Source organism: Aspergillus puulaauensis, chromosome 2, assembly GCF_016861865.1.
Source record: "Aspergillus puulaauensis MK2 DNA, chromosome 2, nearly complete sequence".
Taxonomy (NCBI): Eukaryota; Fungi; Ascomycota; class Eurotiomycetes; order Eurotiales; family Aspergillaceae; genus Aspergillus; species Aspergillus puulaauensis.
The window spans coordinates 537,284-553,329 of NC_054858.1; the positions used below are offsets into that span (position 1 = coordinate 537,284).

The 16,046-nt window shown below is 49.8% G+C and overlaps 9 protein-coding genes across 9 annotated transcripts; 5 read left to right on the top strand and 4 right to left on the bottom strand.

Annotated features, from left to right (window-relative positions):
• Positions 1-435: 435 nt before the first annotated feature.
• Positions 436-1,005, top strand: APUU_20228S (cysteine-rich PDZ-binding protein; the record flags this gene model as incomplete). Its single annotated transcript, XM_041698846.1, has 3 exons — positions 436-642; positions 735-858; positions 920-1,005. 3 exons carry the CDS (start codon positions 436-438, stop codon positions 1,003-1,005), a joined length of 417 nt encoding a protein of 138 aa, XP_041551990.1.
• Positions 1,006-1,295: 290 nt separating this feature from the next.
• On the bottom strand, positions 1,296-2,422 carry MRPL17 (mitochondrial 54S ribosomal protein mL46; the record flags this gene model as incomplete). Its single annotated transcript, XM_041698847.1, has 3 exons — positions 1,296-1,598; positions 1,653-2,320; positions 2,377-2,422. The coding sequence occupies 3 exons, from the start codon at positions 2,420-2,422 to the stop codon at positions 1,296-1,298; spliced, it is 1,017 nt and encodes a 338-aa protein (XP_041551991.1).
• A 447-nt stretch (positions 2,423-2,869) lies between these two features.
• APUU_20230A (CAF1 family ribonuclease) lies at positions 2,870-4,687 on the bottom strand (the record flags this gene model as incomplete). The annotated part of the gene is made up of 5 exons (XM_041698848.1): positions 2,870-3,291; positions 3,338-3,977; positions 4,024-4,250; positions 4,298-4,390; positions 4,453-4,687. 5 exons carry the CDS (start codon positions 4,685-4,687, stop codon positions 2,870-2,872), a joined length of 1,617 nt encoding a protein of 538 aa, XP_041551992.1.
• A 555-nt stretch (positions 4,688-5,242) lies between these two features.
• On the top strand, positions 5,243-6,603 carry pex26 (the record flags this gene model as incomplete). Its single annotated transcript, XM_041698849.1, has 2 exons — positions 5,243-5,670; positions 5,727-6,603. The coding sequence occupies 2 exons, from the start codon at positions 5,243-5,245 to the stop codon at positions 6,601-6,603; spliced, it is 1,305 nt and encodes a 434-aa protein (XP_041551993.1).
• A 220-nt stretch (positions 6,604-6,823) lies between these two features.
• Positions 6,824-8,121, bottom strand: APUU_20232A (uncharacterized protein; the record flags this gene model as incomplete). The annotated part of the gene is made up of 2 exons (XM_041698850.1): positions 6,824-7,343; positions 7,400-8,121. The coding sequence occupies 2 exons, from the start codon at positions 8,119-8,121 to the stop codon at positions 6,824-6,826; spliced, it is 1,242 nt and encodes a 413-aa protein (XP_041551994.1).
• Positions 8,122-9,849: 1,728 nt separating this feature from the next.
• SFC1 (putative succinate:fumarate antiporter (Acr1)) lies at positions 9,850-11,043 on the top strand (the record flags this gene model as incomplete). Its single annotated transcript, XM_041698851.1, has 5 exons — positions 9,850-9,907; positions 9,958-10,005; positions 10,064-10,113; positions 10,169-10,367; positions 10,430-11,043. 5 exons carry the CDS (start codon positions 9,850-9,852, stop codon positions 11,041-11,043), a joined length of 969 nt encoding a protein of 322 aa, XP_041551995.1.
• A 968-nt stretch (positions 11,044-12,011) lies between these two features.
• Positions 12,012-12,488, top strand: APUU_20234S (uncharacterized protein; the record flags this gene model as incomplete). Its single annotated transcript, XM_041698853.1, has 1 exon — positions 12,012-12,488. One exon carries the CDS (start codon positions 12,012-12,014, stop codon positions 12,486-12,488), a length of 477 nt encoding a protein of 158 aa, XP_041551996.1.
• Positions 12,489-13,114: 626 nt separating this feature from the next.
• On the bottom strand, positions 13,115-14,126 carry APUU_20235A (uncharacterized protein; the record flags this gene model as incomplete). The annotated part of the gene is made up of 2 exons (XM_041698854.1): positions 13,115-13,965; positions 14,042-14,126. The coding sequence occupies 2 exons, from the start codon at positions 14,124-14,126 to the stop codon at positions 13,115-13,117; spliced, it is 936 nt and encodes a 311-aa protein (XP_041551997.1).
• A 290-nt stretch (positions 14,127-14,416) lies between these two features.
• On the top strand, positions 14,417-15,659 carry TWF1 (twinfilin; the record flags this gene model as incomplete). Its single annotated transcript, XM_041698855.1, has 4 exons — positions 14,417-14,435; positions 14,528-15,159; positions 15,234-15,485; positions 15,543-15,659. 4 exons carry the CDS (start codon positions 14,417-14,419, stop codon positions 15,657-15,659), a joined length of 1,020 nt encoding a protein of 339 aa, XP_041551998.1.
• Between the last annotated feature and the right edge of the window lie 387 nt (positions 15,660-16,046).

Below are 16,046 nucleotides of genomic sequence, written 5' to 3' on the forward strand. Positions count from 1 at the left end.
CACAGGTGTATACAGCTAAGAGCCTAAGTTATATCCTCGCATTGTTATGGACATTATACTACAAAATATAATTCAATTTCAATGGATAAAAGCAGGATAAGCAACCAGATTCTAATTAGTAGTATGTCCTCTGGATAACTTAGGGAGTATAGCTGTTGTCAACCGTAATTGAGGGTATCAGGGCGTCGACATTGACGCATCTATATACGCACGGACCATTGAACGCCACAAAGACAACGGGGCAAGATCTCCAATGTGGCGCAGTTGGTTCCCACCTAGCCACCCATGACATCCATCTCCAAATTCGAAGTCTTCCATCTATCATTCCAGCATCAACACCAAGCCAAAATTTCCAACTCTCAATCTAAATAGACACGACTTACGCCAGACACCTCATCTCAAAACACAAAGGAGAAAAAAGCGACAAAAAGGACCATGGTCTGCGCAAAATGCCAAAAGAAGCTAAAATCCACCGAACTAGCCACGCCGGGCGTAAAACGCAAAAATGAAATGTACTATGGCTCCCCATCGACATCGCTAGGTGGCGGTGGGGGCAGTGGCTCCGGCTCTGGGGGCGCAGGTTCAGCTACAGCTGCAGCTTATAGGTCTAAGCCGACGTTAGGAGGTACCGGTGTTTCGAAGGTACGCGGGCTACTCTATTTATTTCTTTTTCTTTTCGTTGTCTGCGAGTGGCGAATGGTTGGCATATGCTAACATGAATTGTCGGGTCAAAGAACAAGCTTCTTAGCTCGAAGGCAAAGAACCCGTATGCAGCGTATGCGTCATCTTGTGAAATGTGCAAGACCAAGACGGAGCAAGGGAAGAAGTTTTGTCAGCGATGTGCATATCGGAAGAATGGTGAGTTGGTCTACGATCATTAGCACTAAGTTTTCATGAAATATGGCTAATCTGTGTGAAGCATGTCCGATGTGTGGAAAGAGTCTCACAGGGAAGTCGTCGAAGGACCAGCCCGTGGTGCAGGGGCAAAAGTTCAATTTGAAATGAATAATGAATGGCTTTTCTTCATTTGGCGAGGGTTTGGCTCTTTTATGGGTTGGCGCGGCGTTTTGGTTAGGACTGATATCCTCATTTTACTAGGGTTGGGATCAAAGTATATACCGTATGAAATAGAAATAAATATTGATGAGCTAGTTATACATGACATAATAAAACTCGAATATATGCAGATCTGAGCCAGGTTATCCTACAGCTTTCCAAACGCTCGGACAACTCATTGTTCTCCCCCGCTGCCCCGCTCCTCCACGCTCGAGGAGCAAATCCCGAAATAATACCGATTACCGCTCAGCGAGCATGTTCTTGACGCTGGCGTAGTACTGTGGAAGCAGGAACTTCTTGAGCTCCTCCTTGGCAAGCCATTTGAAGTCCTGAAGGTTTTGCGCGTTGGCAGAAAGATCCGCTTGGCCGCCCATAATGCGTCCTTTCAGGAAGAAGGTCTTCTCGCCGCCAATGGTGACTCCAGTTGCCTCGTCGGTCTTCGGCTTCCGAGCGTTGTAGACGTAGTGGCCAACAGGGTGGTATCCCACCATGAAAGTGTTCATGTTCACACCAGCGGATTGTTCGAGGGTACGTTCAGCGGCCTATAATGCTCAAAAGTTAGCAAGGCACCGCGACAAAGATCCGGAATAACATACCAATCGGAGAGTTTCATCTGTGGCGACAGGGGAGCTAGGGAGCTTCCAGTATCCCTCTTTGGACTGGACGAGCAAGTAAAGAGTCCTCTGAAGAGCCCGGTTGAGGCTCCTGGTGTCACCCTTCTGATCGGCCTCTGTTACCCGGGGGTGCGGTCGAGGGATCTCTTCTTTCTTGCTAGTATCTTGGGAAGTGTTGTTGGCTGTGCTCTCAGCATCAGAAATTAACGTTTCGACAACATTGGCCGGTTCCGACTCAGGTGATCCGACAAGGAGTTCATCGTTCCACGCCTCCTTCGAGTACGCATTATATTTGCCGATATCACGAGCAGGCGTCTGGCGCTCACGGATCTTACGCTTCCAGTCTTCGTCAACGGGCGTTCCGCGCTTAAAGTAGAAGTATTTCGTAAACGGAAGTGCCTGGCGCTCGTTCAGCCGTTTCTGGTAGAAGTAGTATGCTTTCTCGAAATCGGTGAGGTCGCGTGTGATCTGGGGTGGGCGGGATAGGAGCACGCCTGCATTAATGGTGTAGGTAGGATTCACGACGGGGAACGTATTTGAATTCGAGGAAGGGGGTGCTGGCGAGATTGGGGTTGCGGCGGAGGCATAACTGCGGCGGCCAAGTGTCTCTTGACAGCTTCTGCAAACTCGCTGTTCGGCGATTGAGGGCCCTGCAAATTGTCAGCATCAGTGGTAACCCCACAGTATGTAACGATTCATCACGTACGCAATATTGAGGCTATGCGCCTGGCACCATTGGATCCTGAAGACATCTCCGAGTGGGCGTCGGCGTGGTTGTCAACAGGCGTCGCTCTGGACTTGCATGCAAGAAAAGTTGGCGGTCACCTGTTTTGCTCCGGCCTCAGGGCCTGACTCTAAGCCTAGAATGGTTAGTCGCACACGTGACCGACACTCTACTTTTTCTTATTTTTTCCGACTGCTCACGACTTTCTTTTCCTTTCTCTCTACAGCACCATTCCTTATCGTCACTGCGTTCAGTTGCTTCTACAACCAGTCGATCATTATTTTGGTGCTCAGAGAAAGTGTTGACGGCTATTTTCGCTAGCGGTACCTTCGTGAACCTAAGGTGTACTGTTAGATAGACGCTGTGCACATCCATCTCAGCCCAATCGCTAGAGGTTTTATTTGAAATTTGAAATTTTCAGCTACGCGCTATTGTAAATGCTCTCTAAGAAACATTCAAGAGCTGTGCTGTGTCTTCAACCAATATCACAGACCCTTTCCTCTGTTCCGAAGACGCGTAGTTTGTTGCCATAAACCTTCCAAAATTGAAAACTTGGTCTTGGAATCAAGTGTCCTTTTTTGGCCTGCCGTGTCTCGACTGCAGGGCTATACTCGCCTAAAACTTCACCGCTTCTCATGCTATCGTCGTCGTTATCAGTTGCACTGGAGGGTCCCGCCCGAGTCTCTTCAATCTGAAGTTGAGAAAACCGATTGTCAAGACCAGTTTGTTCATTCGTTTGGGAGTTTGTAGTTAAGATTGACTTGCCCAACCCGACCTGGTGCCGTTCGCCAAGCTGCGCAGAGAGTTTGATGAATACTTGTGCTGTAAGCAGACTATCGTATCCCGCTTCATGGTCGATCTTCTCTATATGGTACCTGGCGAAGTGTGGATGTATAACTAGGAAATGTCAGTCTGAATGCCGAGTAGATATGGCCTCACTCACTGATTTCGGGTATCGGTATTTGAAGCAAACTGTCATTGATCTCTTGCAACGATGATCTTGGGTTGATCGATCCGCAATCATGTGTGGCAAGATACTTTGTGTCAATGAGGACTGGAAAATGTTCGTGCACCATCGCTTGGAAGTCTTCCACACTGTCCGGGAGAGGACCAAAAAAGCACCGAAAGAAATATATCAAGTCCATGAAGAGGTTATGGCCAACAAGAACAGGCCGATGTGCTTTTAGGTTCTTCTTGAAGTCGTCTACAAAGTCCTTAAGCGTTTCGCCTTGGCCTACGGGCCCCATGTTGGCTCTGATGGCACCGAAATAACCGGGGCTGAGATTCGAGAGATCGCCTCCAGCCAGTGCCTCAGCAATCCATCTGAATCCTGTCTCATTCCAAACTCGCTCTCGCACCCGCTGTACCCTTTTGTCTCGAATAGCGTTCTCACGGTCTTCATCGTAATGGACAATCTGGACAAATGTAGGCCGTCCAATTGTGACATAACCTGGGTATTCCACCTCAACAAGTTGATGGACCAGCCTTTTCTGAAACCTGTTTAAAACCGAAGGCATACCCTTGAGCCCCTGGGAGTTGATTTGACTGGAAGGTGGCGGGATATTGAGGTAGTCATCACGTTTCTAACACGAGTTAGGCGGTTCGTAAGAGTGAGAACAGGTAATGTACATCACCAAGGGCAATCCAATCATCGATGAGCACCCGGGCAAGTATAAGGAATGCTAGCGACTCATAGTCGGTTTCTTTGACATCCATCGATGTCTGAGCCGTGCCTGGTTTATTCCTTTGGACAGCTATCGAGATGGCTTGTTCTTCCTCCTCTCTCGATATATATGTGACGCCGGCTCGGTACAGAGCGTCCATGTTGAATTTGTTTTCCAAAAGGAACTCAACCGCTGTATGAGCATCAGTATGGGTGAAGGATGGCGCAATATATGCATACCGCTACTCTGGAATGACCAGTTCCGCTCAACCTCTAGCCTACGGTCGATGATCGGGCTCAGATATAGATTATATGGTTTCAGTGTATACTTTGCTAGATATAGGCTTAGTATACTCCTTGGTAGGGAAGAAACAGGATATATAAGTATCTCTAACCTGCCTCGGCATCCTCATGACAAAAGGTCAAGCCGACTTGGAGTATTTGGTATTTGGACGCAGACTCTTTGACTTCTTGGTATCTCTGCTGTAAGCTCTGCGGTGGGCCTGCTCGTCCCTGTTGAGCCTTTGGGATACCAGAGAACTCCAGGTCAATGGAGACAAAGACAGAGGACGCAAGGTCCTGCAGCATCCGCGCAAGATGATACGGGAATGTCTGTGTGGTGACATCCATGACAGACCCTGGGGATAGGCAGGCGAGAAATATCTGAGAGTGGAAGTATCTGGAAGAAGGGGGGATTGTAGTGATCTAGGAACTAAGTACTGGGAAGTAAGTTGGATATATCGGAGAGCTACCCGTTTCATGGGATCCTGTTTGATCGATGATGATTACAGTGCCACCTGCTCTTAATCGCCGACTTAGCCTGCCTCTAGGTTAAAAATGACGGCAATTTCTACCCCTGGTCGTTGTTGATGTTGTTGATGAAGTTGCGATTGACGCCAAGCGAGACGAAGACAGCAGCGATCCGGAGAAGTCCCGTGACGCAACCCCAGAGTGGATGAGAGTCCGAGCCGAGGGAAAAGCGACCGGGCGGGAGTGACGAGTGAGTCGCTGCTCGGCCGTCACCTCACAGCCGCAACTGTAACTCAACCCCAGAGCTCACATGTGTCCAATTGCACTCACTTGATCCTTTCACCTATCTCTTACTTCATTCCTGCGACTTCTGTTGCTATTTTAATTGAATCGCAACCTTACCTTTTCCAACCGCCCCATCCGTTGGCGGTCAACATGGCCGACGATACATCCGTCATGTCGGCGTCCACGTCGTCCCTCTCACCGTCGAAGCTCTGCTCGAAGACATACAAGAAAGCTTCGCAGCTCTTCTTAACCCGTCGACTACAAGAAGCTCTCGTATCTCTAGAGCCCGTAATTACGGCGAAGAATGGGAATGATGACCAAGATGTCAATGGCGTGGACTCAGTACCACCGATCGGTACAGTTCCTGCCACCTGGCGGATCAAAATATGGAATTTGTACGTTACGCTTCTGAGCGCTATTATCGACCTAGGCCCAGAGGAAGGAAAGGCGATGATTGGGCAAAAGGAATGGAAAGACATCTCAACGCAAGTCCGCGATGGGACTATCTGGGAGAAGGTCGTACAGATTGGCTACCAAGGCCGCGAGGGTTCAATAGATGCGGAGGTTGTCTATAACCTGTAAGTGAAACTTCTGATTCGGGTTCTACCAGTTACCTAACGACTCATTTTTCCAGGGGCACTCTTCTCCTCAACCATTCTCCTTCTCAGACGGTCAACCAGCAACGACTCGAAACCTACCTCTCCTCCTACGGACAACCAAACCTTGATATTGAAGAGCATCTGAACTCCCCCACAAACGCACAGCGAAATCAATTCCGCCCGAATGGTGGTACAGATACACCAAAAGACCTCGCCGCTCGGGTCCGACTGATCGAGCTTTTCACGCTTCATGTTCTCCCCAGAAACGAAGAGTGGGAGTATGCCACCGAGTTCATCAATCTGAGTGAGGTTCTCGACGACGAACGGAAGGAATTATTCTTGCAGACGTTGGAAGGGCTTAGGGAAGAGAAGGAACAAGGAAAACTCCGTGCCGCAGCTCTACAACGCGAAAAGGACGCCGAGTTAGAGAGACAAATACAAGAGGCAGAGCGCCAGAAAGCAGATGAGGCTGCGGCTGCAGAAGGGAATACTCAACAGAAGAACCACAAGCGCAGTGGTAGCGAGGTGGATTACGGAATCGAGAAGAAGCATCCAAACGGCAGCATCAGAGGCAAAAAGGGCGAGAAGCCAGGCAGCAGCAAAGCTGGTTCCTCATCACGGACGGCCCTTTCTCCTCCCAACTCAAAGAATCTTAAAAAGCCGGAGAAGCCCGAGACTCGAGCGAGACAATCACAGGCGCTGGCTACAGTGCTACGAAATATCGTGCAGTACTTGGGCAGGACGATATCCAACAACCCTTTATCCTTCGTCCGGTCACTATTGTTTTTGTTGGGTCTTCTTTTTGCCCTTAATAGACCGAATGTCCGCGAGCGAATCCGGAGGATAACCGGATCGGGCTGGCAAAAGATCCGGGGAACTGTCGGTATGGGTGTGAAAGTGAGCTATATTTGATGTGTCTTCCTTTTTCCTTTTTGCATACTTTGTTACGCTCCGCCTGAGCGCATTCCACGACATGGTCCGTTACATATATATCATATATCCTTCTACCTGTAAATCTAAATACGATTCTGCGAATGACTCTGGCAATGAACTGCTATGGAAATGCTATTGGGTATCTTTCTATCACATTAATTTTTGGGACAACGTATCACATGCAACACACCAAGTAACATCACGAAGCCGGTGCATGTTTTTCTTCTTGGTTAGGTACCTCCAATACACAAGCAGAAGGCGGCCCCTCCAATTCCGCCTCTCTATCGTCAGCCGCCTCCTCACATTCACTAGACCGCAACCTTTCAAGTCTTAGTTTCCACCACTGAAAAGCATGGACAAAAAAGTGAGCTACGAATAGCTGCTCTGTCGTGTACAGTAAGACAGGCACAGATGTCTTCGCTTTGAGGAACAGGTCGACCGGGGACCACATCGCATATAACAGAGGGATACCCAGAGCTGTGCTTTTCGCGGGCCCGCAGAAACATACAGCAATGGCCTCCTCGGGCGGGGTTTGTTTCAGAATGTGCCATCGGCCAATCTTTGTCCGTGTACAAAGAGACTGGGGAGGCCGGGACAAGGAGAAACACACGGCTGTTAGGAAGACGTACAGGGCGATGTTGAACAGCACGACGAAGACAACAGTCTCAGTTGAGAGGTCTTCGAGGGCTCCTGTTGCAAAGCAGGAGGAGAATGTTACCCTGATGTATGTGAGTAACGGGTTTCAAAAGGCGTCATGCTTGACTTTCAAACTCACCAGATCATAAGAAGCAGACACACCGTCCCAGTCTTTGCAATCTTATACTTTTGAATCACATGCGCAGTCCGCTCAGGCCAGAAGAACCTCACGACCTGGCCGACAGCCAGAGGTATCAACACAGCCAGACCCAATTGCTTAAACACCTCACGATACATTGATGTGAGATCACCATCCTGATCTCGCCAGACTTCAAACTCTTCCGAGGCCGGTAGCAGTGTTACTGTCCACCCAGCCGTCACGAATGGGCCCAATATATTCGCAATAAGCACCTCCGCTAATGCGGCCGCATCGTCACCACCCGCGGACCTAGTCATGACCACATTCGAGGCGATCGTTGTCGGAATACAAGCCGTGAATATGTACCCCGCCAACACAGCACGATCGATACGCCCATCTTTATCGCCGGCAAGAATTGCGTGGACCACGGCGAGAACCAGCGCAGGGATGAAAAGGAACGAAGTAACCTGGACAAGGAAGTGGAGGCGCCAGTTAAAGAGCTGCCGAACGAGCTTATCCTGGGGTATACTAAGACCCGATATCAAAAAAACGATCGCAACGGCGCCATAGAGAATGCTATATTCGGAGCGGATCACACCGCCGTGTTTGGCGACGTTGGGGAACAAGTATGCCAGCAGGCAAGCAAGACCGATGCCGAAGATGAGCCATTGGTGGAGAATGAGCAAGACGATGCGTTTCCATTTCGGCTGCGAGGTGCTCATGGCGCATAAACTGGAATATGCCTAGTCATCTAGGCGCGGTCTTTTCGTCTCTTCAGAATTATTGTCTTGCCATTTTGTGGAGAGATTTTGAAGATCTGAGTTGGAGAAATATACACAGTGAGATCGGCGAAACCGCCGACGCAAGGCGATAGCGGTCTGATAGGGAGAATGATTGACCGAGAGCACGAGATGGCGTTCAACTCTTTCAGCTCTTCAGTCGTGCACACATAACATCAGATGCGGAACGAATGTGGCGGAACCTTTCCAGCCCGTTCAATTCCCATGTCGATGTCGCAAGGGCGACCATTCCTAAGTAGGTGGGCCGTCTCTCCCATTGATTTCCGCGGTTGATAGACTGCAGTACCAGCACAGGCAAGACGAATACCTGTCGGACATGCTTTGCTTAATTGCTTCGGCAATTAGACTTTCTACATCTCGCATCAATTGGCGATAAGATCAACTTTAAGCTTATCAGTAGGCAAGGATATACAGAGCCCAGACTCCAAGTTCAAAATCTTTGATGCCTGAGGCAGAATAATCGATGGAAAAAGTCTGGGTAAAACATGAGCCGACTGGCTTTGTATCACATCGCAGTTCCTCCGCGAATGCATTGTTCCTCTATTGGAGAACAGCTGATTATACTAGGCCGCGTGACATTTTTGAACGCGATATAGGCTGATCTACATGGCTGGCTGCATCCATACCAGCTCGGTGCCTCCTGATAAGAGTGGCTCATGTCGGCATTCCCAGAACGGAATTAACCTCGGCACAGGAGCAGCAACGTCATTCTTCCTGGGGTCCGGATTCTCCCGCTTGCATTTTCCATTCACCCTGTGAAGCTGACAGTCGCTGAGCTCGAGGCCAAGATGCGGAATCACAAGCTCGCAGCTCACTGCTACTAGCTATACTTCTCAGCTCGCTATTCAGTCGCCTGCACTTTCACATGAAGACATGCCAGGCTCTTCTCCTAGTATCGGACCAGTCACCAAGTTGAGTTCGAGGTGCACTGGTTGATGAGATCATGTCCTCTGGAACCAACAGCACCAGAGCCAGAACTATGGGCGAGCTCTCGTTCGCCGGTCCTGTCGGCAAAAGTCTGGGGTCGTCCAGTCTCGGCAGTAGGGCATAGTAGTAATGATGATGAGAAGAACGACAAGGAACTTGGCCACTTGTTTAAAAAAGAGTCATCTCCGCATTCATGGCCAGGGCTCCCGTAGACGATAATTTATCTGATTTCGGCGACATAATAATAAGTTACCCTGCTCTCGGGTGACTACTGATCAGATCTCAGACAGTCAACTCCTTCCGCTCGTCCATCTCCCTGTCTCCGCTTCCCCGTTCCACCTCCGCGGCCTAGCATTTGCCAGCTCAAAAATTAACCACTGAAAAAGGCAGAGCCAAAAGCCGCAATTGGAACCGAGCCCCCGGTCTCTGATCGACTTATCCGAAGCTCTGACTGCCAACTCCCTTTAGTGGACTTCTTTCCAGAGCTTCGTTCTTCCTCGGTCCAACCGAGGGTACTTATACTTCCGTATCTCTCCGCGCTCATAACTGGCGGAATTCACCTTGTGAACTTCCGATATCGTCGCTATTATTTTTGTCCTTGTGACTCTTTCGGCCCTTTTCTTTCTTTTGGATTGCTCTTTCCTTCCTTTCTTGCTTTCTTGCTAAAGTGTTGGCGCGCTGCATTTGAGAAAGACAAACTATACACCTTTCATTTGAGTCACAATGTCCGCTAAGGGAGGCAATGGCAAGAAACCGGCCTCACCAGCTGTCAATCTGATCGGTATAGTTACCTAACTGCATACTGTCTCATTCGGTGCTAATTATGAGCAGCTGGTGGTGGCGCCGGTATGATGGAGGCCCTTGTATGCCATCCGCTAGGTATGGAATTCCCAATTGAGCCCTACAAGAATCCTAGTAGTCGCTTACAGAATTATAGATACTATCAAAGTCCGCATGCAGCTGTCTCGACGGGCCACGGCGCCAGGTGTACGTTTGTGTAGCTTCAGTCTATTTCTGCGCTCCAACTAACGTTCAATTGCAGGTCAAACCCCGCGGCTTCGTAAAAACCGGTGTTGATATCGTCAAGAAGGAGACTGGCCTGGGTCTATACAAGGGTCTCGGAGCTGTTCTCGGTGGTATCATTCCCAAAATGGCCATTCGATTTACCTCCTACGAGTCATACAAGCAAATGCTTGCGGATAAGGACACTGGCGCTGTCACCAGTAAAGGGACCTTCCTAGGTACGGCCTCCATCAAATCAATACTATTCCTAAGCTTGTCGCATGCTAACAAACTAAAACAGCTGGTCTTGCTGCGGGTGTTACCGAAGCCGTCGCAATCGTAAACCCCATGGAAGTCGTAAAAATCCGCCTTCAGGCGCAACACCACTCCCTCGCTGATCCCCTCGACGCACCTAAGTACCGCTCCGCCCCGCACGCCCTCTTCACCGTCATCAAAGAAGAAGGTTTCAGCACCCTCTACCGCGGTGTCTCCCTAACTGCCCTGCGCCAGGGTACCAACCAAGCCGCCAACTTCACAGCCTACACGGAGCTCAAGGCCTTCCTGCAACGCGTCCAGCCCGAGTACAGCAACAGCCAGCTTCCTTCTTACCAAACGACCGTTATCGGATTGATCTCTGGTGCGGTGGGTCCGTTCTCGAATGCGCCGATTGATACGATTAAGACGCGCCTGCAGAAGACGAGGGCTGAGCCCGGGCAGAGCGCCGTCTCTAGGATTATGTACATCGCGCGCGAGATGTTCAAGCAGGAAGGTGCGAGCGCCTTCTATAAGGGTATCACGCCACGTGTGATGCGTGTTGCGCCTGGACAGGCTGTGACATTCACAGTGTATGAGTACTTGAAGGGGAAGCTGGAGGCCTCGAACTGGGCGTTTGTCGGGGGCAAGTTTGAGGAGTAGATTTTTTTCTCCTCTTTGACTTAAGCCACTTCACTTCAAACCTCATTTCAACTGCACGCCGGGCTAGCTTCTGGTCCGGACTGCTGACTCCTGACTCCGGAACTCTGGTTCTGTCGACCCGAGTCGAGTTTCTTTTTCGGAAGAAGCGGGTGAGAGAAGGTTGCGATGGCTGGAAAAGCATTCCAATTGATAGATACCATGGGCATCATTGGTGGCGTTGTTGTTTTGTCCTATCTTTGTCTTGCCTTATCCTATTTCCTTTTACTCTGTTATATACATATTGATTGATCGATTGTCCGATGACCTATCTTGGATTGGACTGGGCTTTGCTCCATTACTAGGCCTGCAAAGCCTGCTCGCATGCTATACAGCCAGCAAGGGTGGATTGTATATAGGCTGCTCTTTTTTAGCTCTTCCTGTTGGCTGTTCTATTTCGAAATACACCGTATATACTCAAAACATGGGGCTTCAATTGGTATTATTATTTCAAGTAAAGTATTTTGGGGTTCTTGTTGATATTGATACTTAATCGTACTTTTGTGAGGCTTGGCGCTTATGATGCGGCTTATGCTGCAGCTTACTCCGTATGCTTCTAGCTTATGCTTACCCCTAACAGTATTATGTACTAAGTATGCCCTAACAACACTATGACTACCAGGGCAATAGTCTAGTGCTCTGGTCTCAAGTCTCCAAGCGAGCGCCTCCAAGATTCCAAGAGTCCAGGATTCAATGACCCACAGTAAGCGTTAAATGACAGATGCGCCTCGCAAATCACAATCAAATCGAAACACCGAACCACATACCTAGTATAGACCGGGTAGTAGTCTAGTAATATGGGATAAGAAGCTGCGTCAGTGGGTGTGAGGTATAAAATGGCATGACCGTCGAACTACGGGGTATAGTTCTGTCAAATCCCACGGCGCCCGTCTAATAAAACAAGCAAGCAGGCAAGATCCAACAATTCCAAGATGTCTCCTATTGTCGTCCTCATCACCGGTGCCAATCGCGGTATTGGAAGAGGCCTCTTAGAGTGCTACATAGCCAAGCCAAACCATACAGTTATTGCCGCAAACCGCGACCCCAAGCACGCAACTTCGACGGAACTGCTAGCTCTCCCAACAGCGGAGGGTACAACTGTCAAAGTGGTAAAGCTAGATGTAACCTCCGAAACAGATGGGGATGATGCAGCTCGTGAGCTCAAAGAGCAGGAAATTAATCACATCGATATCCTCATCGCCAATGCCGCAATCGGTTACGTGTTTCCTAAGCTTGAACTAGCACGATTGGACGACATCAGGACACATTTCGAGACAAATGTGATTGGATTCGCCCGTATGTATCAGGCTTTTTTCCCTTTCTTGCAGGCGGCAAGGGACCGCCACCCCAAGCTGGTGACAATTGGTTCGAGTGCGGCATTTTTTAAGGTATTCTTTCCTTCACTGTGAGATAATCGCCCAGCTAACACGTAATAGTGAGTAGCATTGATCTTTGAGCCGAAATGGCTTTTACTAAGTTAGTAGGAACACGTATCCTGCGCCAAATTCTGCATACGGGGCCACGAAGGTTGTGCAGCATTGGTATACAAGATCAATTGCGCTCCAGGAACCGTGGCTTACAGCCTTTCCAATTGATCCAGGGTACCGCCCTCTCTTTATCGAAAGTTGAGCCCAACTGACCGAAATAAAGTTTTGTTCAGAGTGATTTGGGCAACTTCGGCGCCCGTTTCGTTGGACTTGAGAAAGCGCCTACCACTGTCGAAGACAGCACGCGGGCGGTGGTTGAGGTTATAGATGCGTCAACCAGAGAAACACATTCCGGGAGGCTATGGAAGTGGACTGGGGAAGAGGAGCCGTGGTGAACACTAGCGAATTTACATTAGAGCATGGCCTTCACGCCTAGTGTGTGAGGCAGTCGCTACTCAGATAATGGGTAGCAGCAATATCTGAGCTTGAAATTAGTTGTCCATCTTTTTCTGAGTTCATCGGTTGAACATTGGCGATAGCGTGGGTTGTCCAAAAGGTGTGGGCTTTGTTGAAATGTTGATAAATGTCGAAGTTTGATGCGGACGTAATCAAGTTGTCAACTGGTTCAGATCAAATGGAATAATTTTTTCAGTCATCCAACACTTTCTCGCTTTGACGTTCATATCAGCTCCGAACCGGATAAGCAAGAGGACGCCCTCCTCGAAGCCCCGTTCCACGGCCAGATGCAGTGGTGTCCAACCATGATTATCATGGGCATTGACATCACACGAGCCTCGCTCATGCTCTGACCAATGTCCAAGAAGAGTCCGCAGTACTTCTAGCTGCTGATACTGCGCGGCCCAATGCAACACGGATCGTCTATAACAGTCCAAGTGCGAGACCCGTGACCCGTGATTCAATAGTAGCCGCACCACCGATTCATGGCCTCCAAGCGCAGCATAGAAAAGAGGTGTTCGACCATCGCTGTCGGCGCTGTTGAGGTCCATATCGCCTTGCTCGAGCAATACACGAAGTATGCGCTCGTGTCCTTTTTGAGCAGCAATGTGCATTGTGCTAAGCCAACCTTCCCCGGTTTTGGTCTTGAATGATTCGTGTACGGCTCCCGCCAAATGCGTAGCGTCAGGGACATCGCGAGGATTATTGCGCTCCGTGTCTACGGGCACTGTCTGGTCTGGAGGTGCGAGAAACGGAGTGAGCGGCTGTCCACCTAGCGGCTGGGCTGAAGAGCCGTAGGCCTCGAGGAGGCTGTCGATGGCGTCTAGGTCCAAAGCACCATTTTCGAAACCGGAATTTGCCAGAGAAATCTCATCCAAAATGGCCGAGCCCAGCGGTCTGTCTGTGGGCATCGCATCATCACCGTTCCCTTGTGGATACTCAGTTGGTCGATTAACCTGGCCATTGGGTACGCGATCACCCATTCGTTCAAGTTGTTTTTTCTCTAGAACCCAAGCACTCGTTAGTACACTAATTTACACAGGATGAACAGATATAAGTTGAGCTCAAGAACAACTCACGGCGAAACCTGCGCTGAGCAATGCGGTTCTGTAGTCGGCGGCGCTCCGTGGGATCAGTTGACAGTTGTAGAGAACTCGATTCCATGTCTCCTCAGCACCCTGTTGGACTCAACTGCTTCCAAAACCGGTAAGGTGAAGCAAATAGCCTTCTCCCGCCAAGTGAGGCATCATCTACCGGGCCGATCGAATGCAGCTGAGGACGGAGATGGAGATCTAGCCAGCTGAGTCTCTGACACTTAATAAGCCCCATCTCAGCCCCGCTATCCCAACACACCGCTCCTGCCTCCTCACTCAAGACAACAATTCATCTTACGAGTCATATCACCCATCCTTTGTGTTCGATAAGGCAAGTCTGCAGCCTGAATCACAGTCAATATGCAGTCTGGAATCTCAGGTACCTACTCCTCCACCTGTTATCTATACCGATAACCCCACCACGCCGTCACCCCTGTTAAGCCCGTAATACACAACTAACCGTATAAACAGTCTCGCAAGAGCTGCACGATGCCTTTGCAACGTTCGCCTCCGACAACTCCATATTCTGCCTGCCCGTAACAATCACCTCCGAGAGTCTGACCCCGCTTTCTCCGATCCCCTTCTCCGGAGACGCATTCTACCCCTCCCTCTCGCAATTGTCGTCCGTGCTGGAACCCAAGACGCCGATTTACCTGCTTATTCGACGGACCGGGTCCGGATCTCCTTCTCTCGTTGCACTGACTTATATCCCGTCAAATGCGGGGGTGCGTGCAAAGACCCTTTTTGCGTCTACCCGGGCGACGCTGGCTCGGGAGCTGGGCAGCGAGAAGTTTTCGGATACAATTTTCGCTACGGATGAGGATGAGGTTGTTGGTGAGAAGGCGTGGCGGGAACGAGAGGCTGAGAAGAATGGGTCTCCTGAAGCAGGATACAGCCGCGAGGATCTGATGGGGGATAAGGAGAGGGAGCTGGACGCTGTGCGGAAGGCAGAGGAGGCTGCTCGGAGCGGGACGCCTGGGAGAGACATTGGCATCGGCGGGACCTTTGCACGAGGCCCTTCCAGGATGCGCATTGAAATGCAGGTGGATGAGGATGCGAAGGGGGCATTACAAGGCTTGCAACAAGGGGGACTAGTACAAGTGGTAAGTTTATCTGCAGACGATACAACCGGGTGGTTTGAGTAGGCTAATTATTCATTGTTGCATGTATAATACAGGCCATTGACGTTCCAACGGAAACACTCAAGCTTGTGTCCGCCGAGTCTGGAGTTGACGCCGATTCCGTCCAAAAACAAATCTCTGAATCCTCGCCGAGATACTCATTTTATCATTATCCCGATTCCGATGCCGTCATCTTCATTTACACATGCCCATCGGGCTCATCGATCAAGGAGCGGATGCTGTTTGCTAGCTCTCGGATGTATGCGCTCCAAGTGGCTGAAGAACAGGGCCTAAAGGTTTCGAAAAAGGTATGACGACTCAACACAGGTGACTAAATTGAGAATGCCCTGACAAAGAAATTGCAGATTGAGGCCGGCGCGCCGGACGAGGTTACAGGCGAGCGGCTCCACGAAGAGGTGAACCCGCCACAAAACGACGGTATCAGACGAGGATTCGCGAAACCTAGGCGACCAGGGAGGTAAATCAAGTTTGGTTGCCGTATCCCAGCCCGACAATACTTGCTACGGAGAGCTGAGCGCCGGGCCCAACGTAGAAGCAGCCATACACGTATCTCCTGCAGTCAAGTTCCATTGATATTCTCAGCAGCCACATTAACAGTGACCGCTGTCGAAAAAGCCAGCGATGTAGGAGAAAAGGCGCGCCAGCTCGTTGTATACCCGTAGACCCAGTCGCATATTTCCCGCGACAAAATCAAGGCCGAAATCCACCACATCAATGATTTCGAAAACTCTTTTTTTGATAGAATAAATCTGTCCTTGAACTTCCCAGATTTATAATCTTTGGACAGCCGTCTCTGTCCTTCTCTAATCGCGTACATTCAAAGCAGTAGAATGCATCACTGATTCCCT